At 39.7% G+C, this 11,953-nt stretch overlaps 2 protein-coding genes across 2 annotated transcripts; both read left to right on the top strand.

Moving 5' to 3' along the window:
• The first annotated feature begins 467 nt into the window (after positions 1-467).
• On the top strand, positions 468-1,730 carry LOC140167560 (D-inositol 3-phosphate glycosyltransferase-like). The gene has a single exon (XM_072190862.1). It carries the CDS (start codon positions 468-470, stop codon positions 1,728-1,730), a length of 1,263 nt encoding a protein of 420 aa, XP_072046963.1.
• A 7,383-nt stretch (positions 1,731-9,113) lies between these two features.
• Positions 9,114-11,701, top strand: LOC140167559 (uncharacterized). Its single transcript, XM_072190861.1, has 2 exons — positions 9,114-9,967; positions 11,116-11,701. The coding sequence occupies exons 1-2, from the start codon at positions 9,114-9,116 to the stop codon at positions 11,699-11,701; spliced, it is 1,440 nt and encodes a 479-aa protein (XP_072046962.1).
• Positions 11,702-11,953: the final 252 nt, after the last annotated feature.

Here is an 11,953-nt window from a genome sequence, read left to right as displayed (position 1 = left end):
TCATTAAAACGTGTTCATACCCTTTATATAACCCGACATTAAACGTTTGTCTTTGCTGGGATAGTATTAGTTGCACTAAAAAGCTGAATTTATACTACATCACCGAGCGATAGTGATTGTTTTTTAGGCAATGAGCTAGAGCGTTTTTTGGAATAGCGCGCTTCCTTATTCTTCCCTTATCGGTCAAATACCAATCGCTCCTTACTCAGCGATGAAGTATAAATTCAGTTTAATCAAGTAAGTTCCAGAACCAGAATCAAATTCAAAGACCTTTGTGATTTCAATGACTAGATGACTGAGAATATTCACTATCTAGTCCGACATAAAATTATATTACTGATGCAAACTAACAACAGTTTAGCAAACAATAGGCAATATTTTGCTTTATAGTATTATAGTATTATCCTCTTTAATTCTTTTTGAACAGATCTAAATTGTCCATAAAATGACCATTCAAATGACGGACCATGAAGTTTTGCAAGCAGATCCTACGAGTAGCAATGATCTCTGTCCACGGCAACCCATTGGTTCATGACCATGAGCTTGGTTCAGACGGAAAGGGTGGTCAGAATGTCTACGTCCGTGAAGTTGGCAAAACGTTGTCGGAACTTAACTGTGATGTCACCTGGCTGACCAGGAGCGAATCACCGCAAGAAGTCGGTACTGTTAATTTGTCTTCAACTCTACGATGCCAGTACATTGTAGCAGGTCCGCAAGAGCATATTAATCGAGATTTGCTATTCCAATATCTGGAAGAGTTCAGTGAGCAGATTGATGGTTCAAAGTATGATGTTCTTTTGACCAACTACTGGTTAAGTGGGTTCGTTGGACTGCGTTTACATGAGAAATACGGACTTCTACAAGCACATATACATCATTCGTTAGGAGCAGTTAAATACAAACACGTTAACATGCCGTCAATCGGCCCCGTGCGTCTTCACATTGAAGATCTGATTAACAAACGCGTCGCTTGTATAATCCATCAAACCGAGACTGAATTACAAAATTGCAATTCTGCCAACCCTACAATAATAAAACCTGGTATAAACACTACACGGTTTCGAGAACTGGACAGAACGACGGCCAAATCTGTTTTAGGACTTGACGATAATGTAATCAATGTTCTTTACGCGGGACGGTTTGCACCTCAAAAAGGAATCCAATTCGCTCTCGATGCTTTAAATAACAGTACAGTGCCTCATATATTTCGGTTGATCGGCAATAAGAGCGGTGCATTAGATATAACGAGTTCAGATCCACGTGTTGAATTTCTTGGTTCAAAAACGCAGGACGCGTTGGCTTTATACATGGCTGCTTCAGACATCCTAGTCATGCCATCTCTCTATGAGCCATTTGGCATTGTCGCTATCGAAGCCATGGCTACTGGTTGCTGCTTAATCGTGTCAGCTACTGGTGGCCTTAACGAAATAGTCAAGCATGGCGTCAATGGTTTCAAAGTTCCACCAGGTAACGCTAAAGCAATTCAGGAAGCGTTTGAGGCCATGTCTGCTGATTCGTCAATGCGAGCAGTAATGCATGCCACTAACATGGAAGAAGCCAAACAGTATAGCTGGCAAGCAACAGCAAGTCAAATTCGACAAGAGTTGTTGGTGATTGCAACCGTTTCACCTCAGGAAATACGTGTAGACCAATTGGATGAAAATATTATATATGATATACTGGCCATCCTCCCCACAGCTAAATATGACTGTACATCAGAGCGTGACTGAGAGCAACAATCCGGGAATATCCTGCTTTTACATAAGAAATGCGGACTTCTGTAACCTCATACATCATTTGTTAGGAGCAGTCAAATACAAGCACGTTAACATGCCGTCAATTGGTCCCGCGCGTCTTCACATGGAAGGTTTGATTAACAAACACATCGCTTGTGTAATCCATCAAACCAAGAGTGAGGTACAAAATTGCAATTCTGCCAACCCTACAATGAAAAAATCTGATATAAATACTACATAAATTGCACCTCAAAAGGAATCCAATTCGCTCATATACTACTGATCATGACATTTGTAATTTTGTAATATCAAACAACAACTTAAAATATTCAGAAAGCTTAAACGGTCAATATTTGAATATTTGCTTATAACTATACACTGCGTATGAAACATAATAGTATCAAATCTCGACTACAATTGAATATTTCACACAAAATAATAATAGTGAGACAAATTTGGGTACATGTGTGTATTTCACCAATTATTTGAGACAAATTTGGGTACATGTGTGTATTTCACCAATATTTGAGACAAATTTGGGTACATGTGTGTATTTCACCAATGACAATATGAAGACAACTCGCAAAACAACTCAATGTAAAAATCACAACTCGCCTTCACATAACTCATTTGGTATGTGATAACTTGTAAAACGCAGCAATTGATATAGCACTAACAGTAAACTTTAATTAAACAGAGACTCACTCTTCAATGGTTAAATTTAAAAATATAGCATTTGAAAAAATTCTTCTACTAAACAATGATGAGAGGTTATATTTTCTGCATGTAACATACCAACTAGTGATGCCGGCCTACTGGGCTAAAAAAAAATCAATTTAATAACTTCCAAACATGGGACGTACCACAATTTTGGTTGAAAAAAAAAGAAACAAATGGCAACTCGCCCCTGAACTCACTGATAACCCACATTTGTGAAACTCATAATTTATGACAATGCCTCATTTCAAATATTGAGTTTTAGTTTTGGTTTTGGTCACGTGGTTTCCTATTATCCTGCCTAACCTCTTGACTCGCAAGATATTGATATCTTTGTTTCAATGAGATTCGGTTTTCATTTCAGTTTCTTATATAATGCTGTGAAGAAGAAATCATTTGGTTTGAAGTTACCTGATCTATGTAAACTCCTCAATAAAAGTTTGGAAAGTTTTTTCAAGCATCTATATCTCAGATTATTTGTGACATGTTCATATCATGTTGCATATCAATGAATAGCTACATTACTCCCCTTTACAATGACACCTCATATGAAACAATCACTTGTGCACGGCTGAATACACGTCTTGTGAATGTAGTGGGGTCTCAAACAGAATGTGCCAAATTGACCATTATTCTATGCGCAAACAACACTAGTCACTAACCTCAATAGCGGTTGGAAAAAAAATCATACGCAGCCAGCACAGCCAACGCTCTGCAGGGTCTATTGTTCTATTGTTTCCGATTAGAGCGCTGACATTCAACGTCCAGTTTGCGAAATTGGGTGAGTTGTGCTTGGTAGGTGTGAAATACATCTGACTGGGCGTTTTAATTACGTAACGAATAAAGGCATTGACATCGTCGAATGGCCGGCTGCCCAGTGCTGTTATGTGTTTAGTTATTATATAGGCCTAATAATTAAATGTATTCATCATTCCTTTAACTTCTTTTCCCTTCTCTGTACTTATTTTTTCCTAGGCCTACATTTTATCACTCCCTCGCTCTCATTGTCCCCTCACCCCTCCCTCTCTCATTCCCATCATTTTCCTTATATTTCTATTTATCTACTTGCCTTTATTATCCCTTCCTCCAGCCCTCTCTCATTCTCCATATCCCTCCTCCCTCTCCCCCCCTCCCAAGACTTCTCACAGAGGTGAATCTGTCCTCCCCAATCCCTCCCCTCTTTGGGTACGCCACTATTTCTATACCAATCTCCTTCTTAAAATAACATTAAATGGAAATTTCTTAAAAACAACCTTTATAGGCCTATACTTATACTTACATGTATACGTATAGCGATTACCATTATAGTGTAATATAGATATATGGACTGGAAATGGCAGCCTTCATACATTCTAATGTGTAATCGATCACCAAGAGCATTCAATTTATTTAAATGAAACACCTATCGTCAGGTGGGTGGTAAAGATGATTGCATCGACAGCTAAAGCCTCCTTATAGTCTTCAGACCCACACAAGCACACATTTGGGATACATTGAGTACAATGGTACCACTTTACACATGACTGCCCTTACACGTGACTGTAGTGTGGTCACTTATTGATACTCGCCTGTTGTGTAGAGCGTTAATATGATGCCGGATCAGTGACCAATTTAATGGCGGAACCCCTTTATTCGAAACAATGGTACCACTTTTATGAATAGCCTGTCGCAACTTCTAATCGGCATCAAACGAACAAAAGATTATATAATCTATTGCGACTCTATTTCTATTTAAAAGCTCTTTGAGCACAGCCATCACCGGAGGCGGATTTAAGGAAATCAATTCAGTATAGATTCTGTGCCCCTCCAAGCGATGAAAGTCAAAATTTTCACGCGCTTCGCGCACATTCCAGGACAAATAGTCATTAAAAAAAAATAATAAAAAACCGATATTCCACATCATTATAACCAAAATTGGTAGCACCAATTTGTGCAAATTTTCGCGCGCAGATTGTTTCAAGATTTCTTTTTTGGGAGGGGGGGGGGGTGCAATTATGTATCATTAGGCCCGGGCGCCACAACTCCTCGCTACGCCACTGCTTGCCCTCCTCCAAAAAGTTCAGGCACGCTCCTGATTTCAACTCCAGGGTATTTTGCTGACTGGGCCCATTTCCTTAAATCCGCCTCTGGGAAAATCTGAATTTAACTTGCGATTATGTTTTGCAAATCGCGCGAAATTCGGCGACCATTAATTTCTCACACGGTAAATCCCTATGCACAGAAATGGATAAGAAAGTATGAGCTTTCACCATTTTAACAGCACGTCAAAAACACGTCATCACACAATTCATTAAGTGCTACATGTGTTTATTTACTCTGATTTAATATGTAAACTTATGATCACAGGAAAACTCAGCCTCGCAAATTCGATTTTCTACTCGGCATTCAATTGTAATTTCAATACACGGCTATCAATTCTTATGCAATCACGGGTCAAATTGGGGTCCAATAATTAAGATTAAGATTGAGGAATAATAGAATTCATGGCTAAAGTTGCTTAAAAGTGGTAAAAATGCCCAACTTTACTCAAAGTTGCAAAAAGTTGCCCAAATATGATTAAATTTATACAGAATTAATTAAACTTTACTTAAAGTTGCGTAACGCAACGGCAATATTATGCAAGGTTGCGCAACGCAACGGCAATATTATGCAAGGTTGCGTCAGATTAGTTACCATGGTGACAGATTTGCCCAATTTATTGCCATAGATTGCTGTCTATTTTATGCAGCGAGCTGTAACTTTCAGTAACTTTGTAAAATAGTTACCAATTTTGCCGTTTCTCGGCAACTGTAGACATTGATATTTGGCCGGCCTTTCAAATTCACATAGCATTATTTTCGACAAATTGACATGGCGAGCTATAATTCCCCTGTAATTACAGAAAATCTCTAGCCACGCTATTACAATCATTTTCTTGATGATGATGGTTAGATTATTATTTTAATGTTACCAGAGGAAACTAAATTCACGTGCGTAACTCAATTTCCTATACTTACGATTCCCATGCAGCTAAGTAAATCACATGTATCAATTGATCTAACAATGGCTGATTACACTAATTTACCTGTACCATTAACTGGCAGCTGCCTGCGTAATCGCAATGGTATCTTTTAATCGTAATTTTATATCAACTTGAATATTGCAACTCACTCATGAATGGCAGACATGCCAACAGCCAACTAGTATGGTTTCGCTATATTTTATGTGGAAAGTATGGTTCTTGCTCCTGATTAAGATGTGCGAGCCTGCATGAGCACTGTCTGATAGTTTGACCAGAAAGGTTTACATTTAAGCGGCTGGTGAAGCATGTTATGTTTAATTATCATTTTCACAATCGCTCTTGCAAAAGTGTAAATCTACCATCGCCAACTCGCTGAATCAGCAGTAATTGGTTACGGTAAGTGTGAAAATATAATTTTGTGTTTCAAAGTTGGCATGTCTGTGAACAGTATTGATAAGAAACCTCTTATTCGTCTCCATCCTCAGGGACCTAAGACGTTTGCAGCGATTACAAAATATTAAGGCTGTGCGGCTATTCTATGCACAGGGGGGCGTAGGAAGAATGATACGTACGAGGATGTTTAGAAAGAAAAAAACAAGTTCTATTAACCCTCCTCGTCCTTGCATCTTCTCTAGGTGTTAGGCGGCTTTTATTTGCACAATGGGGCGCTCAAAACACCAGGTTGGTGCTAGCGGGGACCCGAAAATGGCCGACCAAATCCTGACCATGACTTGGCTCGTTGGATTCGTCTATAGCCAGACGGTGTCGTAATCACCACCGTATAGAACGCACGTAGGCGAAATTAAACCACTGTATAGCACGCACGTAGGCGAAATTAAACCACCGTATAGCACGCACGTAGGCGAAATTAAACCACCGTATAACACGCACGTAGGCGAAATTAAAGCCATAATGTACGACCTTATAATATGAAATTGGTTAATTTTTTTCATACCTGATTTGTTTGCATATTTGTAATTTTTACATATATCCCAACTTGCACCTAAATGGAATCGGCCAAATGTGTTGTCTTTGTATTGTCAACAGAGCAAAGTTCAAAATTGCTCAGAAATTGTATTGGTTATAAACACTGTCGTGAGCAAAGGAGGAGTGCTGACGATCTACTTACGGTTTCCAAACTATTTATAAATGCATCAGACGCTGTGAAAATTAAAAAATATTTACGTTATCATCTGGGAAGTGGCATCTTATTCTGGACAAAGACTCTAACGCCGCATCTCGTAGAATTAGAAAGGCGACACAAATACGCAGAAAGGGGGCTAAAACGATCAACCACGAACTCTAAATCCCGTATATATATGCTCAACTGCTTAAAACAATCTTCAACCCTACGAATGAGAGTGCATCCAACCTCCGCGAGAAATGCAGTGGACCAGATCACAACAGTCACTTGTGATCAAGCCATCAGCCTCAATGGCGAAAGCTCAAGCCGTGAGTAATAATATTTCTGGGGTTAATATTATATGTGACGTGTCATGTCAAAAGGAGACACTTTTGGGCAGGTTATGAATTTTGAGGTTTTTACATATCTTAAATATAGAGATATTTTGCACCACAAAGCCGTTTTCCCCAATGAAATCAGACATTCCTAAGCGAAGATATTAAGTTCGGAAGTTATGGTATTGTAAAATTAGAAATTGAGATATCGGCCTTTAAAAATATTATTGACAATGTTGAGAGTAGGAATTAACTTGACAAATGCCTCATAAAATACAAGATGCCAGTTATATTCCGGTCTGAAACTATCAGGCAATATTTTTAACATTAATAACATCACAAATTAGCAACAAACCCAAATTGTGAAAAAATCACCCCGGGCAGATTTTTGGCTTATTCTCCATTTACGATCCTGCCCAAAAGTGTCTCCTTTTGACATGACACGTCACATATATCGATCGACTTTTAGCCCGACTATACATAACAATAGAAGCTGGTCAGTAACCTATTGAGTGCACATTGCATATTCACCAAAAAACGTTGACAACGTAAAGAAAGCAGCAAGTTTAAAAAGCCTCCACCTCGGCTCACTTTTTGAAACTTTGTCATAATTATCAACTTGAAACACAAAGTGTTATGTATCTTTAATGTGCCGATGCGATATTAAGTTGTTAGCATTCTGGAACGATCAGAAAGGTTATTATGTTGTTCTTGGCCAATATCCTATATAATTATGTTTTATTTTATAATATTAAGTTCATGATCAATTGAATGATCGATTGAATTAAACGAATAACAAATAGGCATGTTAATGAATGATGTTATTTTAAAAACACCGATTTGCTGTTGATATTCAAAATGGGACCAAGTTTCAAAAAGTAAGCCGAGGTGGGGGCTTTTTAAACTTGCTGCTTTCTTTACGTTGTCAACGTTTTTTTGGTGGATTTCTTTTCTTTTTATGAATGTAGCCCAGTAGCTCCAAGCTTGGAAAGTCATCGGGTTACGAAGTACTCCATAAAACGAATAAAACGAAAAATAGATGTTTGCAATTATGTTATCCTTGATTTACGATAGTAAATAATTTAACAAAACTTTATCAGCTGTTTATTTTTAAAACTCGCTGGTCACAGCTACCGCGTGACTGTAATGTTAATAGGGAGACATAATATGATCAATATACATTTTAATATACTTAAATTATTCTAAGGCAACTAAGAAAATGTAAAATGTAAATATGAACAACACATACCCAATGTTGACGATGCCAGCGAGACACAGAGTCAGTCCGATTTACTGAGAAATACGCGTATAATTATGTAGCAAGGCTTATACTACACGACTTAGCAAGATAATAATTTGTTTTAATGATTGTGGTGCGTATAATTATGTAGCAAGGCGTATACTACGGAAGCGTCTAAGTGTCACGACTTAGCAACATAATTATGTTTTAATGATTGTGGTTTTTGTAGTACTGCGGGGCAATCTAGTTGGATATCCAAATTTCGCGGTTGATAGTTCTTTCAGCCCTGCGGGGCAATTTAGTTGGATTTCTCTATTAAGCGGCAGTTGTTGGCGGTCTTTCGCGGTTTGTGATTTTAATTTCCCTCATTCTTCATGCCCTACCCTCTATCGGGGGTTAATTTATAGTTTAAGCTTGTTGGATAACTATACTTCGCGGTGAGTGGTTCTTTGTAGCCCTGCGGGGCAATGTAGTTGGATATCCAAATTTCGCGGTTGATAGTTATTTAGATTTAGATCTAGTTGGATTTCCCTACTAAGCGGCGGTTGTTGGCGGTCTTTCGCGGTTTGGGGTTTTAATTTCCCTCATTCTTCATGCCCTACCCTCTATCGGGGGGGTTAATTATAGTTTAAGCTTGTTGGATAACTATACTTCGCGGTGTGTGGCTTTTGAAGGCCTGCGGGGCAATCTAGCTGGATGTCTCTATTGAGCGGCGGTTGTTGGTGGTCTTTCGCAGTTTGTGGTCTCGAACTCTGCGAAGAGAAAACTACCTTAAAGTGACACTTTTGAACATTCATTATTTTATATGAAGAACCAGAACCTTTACTTTGTTGTTGTGTATAGATCATCATCTTTAAAGCAAATGCCTCAATACTTTCATGATTTTGAGATATTTCTCAATGCAGTTGACCTCCTTCCTGGACGATCAGTGGTATTGGGTGACTTCAATATCCATATGGACATGCCCAATGAAAGCGACACCAAATCTATGCTTGCTATCCTTGAGTCTCTTAGTTTCGAGCAACTTGTTGATGAGCCCACTCATGTTAAGGGACACACTTTGGATTTGGTTATGGTTAAAGAGAATGATCATGTTGTCAAGCCATATGACATCCACCCTGTTTATGTTTCTGATCATTTTCTCATACTTTGTGACATTGATTTTAAGAAGCAGTCAATTGTCAGAGCCACCAATGTGTACAAAGCGCGTAATTTCCGCAATATTGATCCTGTTGCTTTTGAGGAAGACCGTGTGTTCAAGCTCAATACCACTGATGATTCCATGGATGAGGCACATGTAGACCATGTCCAGTTTTATAACAAAACCTGTAGCCAAGTACTTGAGACCCATGCACCTGCCAAAGAAAAACCATGTACCGTTCGCATCAAACCTGAATGGTTTAATCAACCTGTTCAGGATGCCCGACGCTTACGTAGGCGGAGTGAACGGCGCTGGCGTAAAACAAGGACTGAAGTTGACCGTCAAGCCTATATTGATTCCCAGAGGGAAGCTGCAACAACCATTAGCAAAGAGAAAGCATCTTTTTATAATGAAAGGCTACTCAATTGTAACACTAAGGACATGTATAAGACTATAAATGCTCTTTTGAATAAGACCTCACGTGACCTTCCAGATAGTAGCTCTCCAGCTACATTAGCTAATGATTTCTGTAAATATTTCATTGGTAAAGTAGAAACAATTCGTGCTGATGTTGATGCTGTCCATGCTACCTTATCAAACACCACTTCTCAATGTTCTATATCTAGCACATTGCAATGCTCGTTTGACAACTTTGAAGCTGTGTCTGAAGACGAGTTATCTAAAATAATAACGCCATGGACCTCCAAGTCATGTGACCTAGACCTCCTCCCGACCTGGTTGTTAAAGAAACATATCCATATTTTTCTCCCTATTCTTACTAAGATCGTCAATAACTCCCTCCTTTCTGGCTGCTTTCCTGCTGAACTATGTAGGGCTACCATCACGTTACTTACTTACTCTTACTTACTTACTCCGTCGACTCTTGCTGTCGGACATCAATGATGGCTCGCCATAACCGCCTGTCCTGCATGCTGGTCTCAATTTCTGCCACTGTGTATCCTGTGTCGTGTTGAAGCAGGTCCACAAAGGTCTTCTTGGGACGTCCTTTGGTTCGTTTTCCTTGGGTGGGCTTCCATGTTACCAGATCTGATGTAATCCTCCCTTTGGCTCTCTTACAGTGTCGTAGCCGTCTTGTGCTGATTTTTGAGGTCACAGGTGGAATGTCCCCATACAATTCCTTATTGGTCATATGCATTTTCCAGCTTACATTTAGTGCTGATCTTAACATTCTTGTATAGCAGCCATCCATTGCTTTGCCAATTTTCTTGGTAATGGTCCAGGTTTCACAACCATACAGCAGGACGCTTTCTACAGTAGCTTGGAATAGGTGTGTTTTGAGGTGTCTGGGTAGAGACGATTTCCAAATATTATTGAGCTTGTTACAAGCTTTCCATGCCATTGCCTTTCTTACTCTGATGTCTTGCTCAGTACTCCTGACCCACGACCCCAAGAACTTGAAGTCTTTTACTTCTTCCAGGAAGCTGCCATCCTCGGTTTGGATTTCAACATCTGTTGAATGGTTATACACCATGAATTGTGTTTTCTTCGCATTCATGTGTAATCCCACACGAAGTGCAGCGTTTTCTACGTTTTTGAGCAGTTCCTGTGCTTGGTTGGCAGTATCAGATAGTAGCGCAATGTCGTCTGCGAAGTCAAGATCAGTTATGTTCAGTGGACCAACTCGTCGGCTTTTTTCTAGGTTTTATAGTGAAGCCTAATCTCTCCTCCCTGCCGTCTATTGCAGATCTGAGGCAATAGTCTAGGACGATGATGAACAGATATGGTGCCAGCGTATCACCTTGTAACACACCTGCTAAAATTTCAAATTCATCTGTGTCACCATCTGGGGTTGTCACTTTAGCCTCTGTACCCTGGTAGGTGTCTTCAATTGCATTCACGATGATATCTGGGATATCTTGCAGTCAGCGTATCGGGCTGCTCACAGCACTGAGACAGCACTCTTGGCTGTTCATAATACCATTCTCAGAGCTATTGATGACAACAGGGCTGTCTTTGTGGTGTTACTGGACTTGACTGCCGCATTTGATACGGTGGATCACCGTATTCTGTTGCGGCGGTTGAGCCAAGAATTTGGCATCATTGGTGATGCCCATAGAGTGTTCCAGTCCTACCTTGAAGATCGCAGTAGCCAGGTCTTTGTGAAGGGATGCTATTCTGATAAGGTTCATCTGCCTTATGGTGTCCCCCAGGGATCGGTCATCGGCCCGATATTGTTCACCTATTACACTCATGCCATCGGCAACATTATTCGTAATCATGGCCTCCAATATCACCTCCATGCTGATGATGTTCAGCTGATTATCACCTTTAATCCTGCCCACCCGGGTGATGCAGCTTGTGCCTTGTTCAAACTTTCCAACTGCATCCACGAGCTACAAGCTTGGCTCACCAGTAAACAAGCTCAAGCTCAATATGGCGACGACTGAGTTTTTTGCTGCCTCTTCTGATTATCACTACATTAATCTCAAACATCTCACCCTTTATTTGGATGGGTTGGAGATCTCTGTATCTTCATCCATAAAGAATTTAGGGGTCATTTTTGACCAGTTATGTTGCACATTTGTCCAAAACTTTGAACTGGCAGATTGGTAATATTTGGAGGATTAGGCGGTTCCTCAGTTTTGATGCGTGTACCAATGCTGTTAGGACTCTTGTCCTGTCTAAGATTGATTACTGCT

The sequence above is a fragment of the Amphiura filiformis genome, chromosome 13, assembly GCF_039555335.1.
Source record: "Amphiura filiformis chromosome 13, Afil_fr2py, whole genome shotgun sequence".
In the NCBI taxonomy this organism is placed as follows: Eukaryota; Metazoa; Echinodermata; class Ophiuroidea; order Amphilepidida; family Amphiuridae; genus Amphiura; species Amphiura filiformis.
This window is presented reverse-complemented; position numbering and strand designations above follow the sequence as displayed.

Coding starts and splice junctions, on each gene's coding strand:
- LOC140167560 (XM_072190862.1), top strand. CDS start 468: ATGAAGTTTTGCAAGCAGATCCTACGAGTAGCAATGATCTCTGTCCAC.
- LOC140167559 (XM_072190861.1), top strand. CDS start 9,114: ATGCCCAATGAAAGCGACACCAAATCTATGCTTGCTATCCTTGAGTCT. Junction 9,968..11,115: donor GAAGCTGTGTCTGAAGACGA/GTTATCTAAAAT, acceptor TTGTCACTTTAG/CCTCTGTACCCTGGTAGGTG.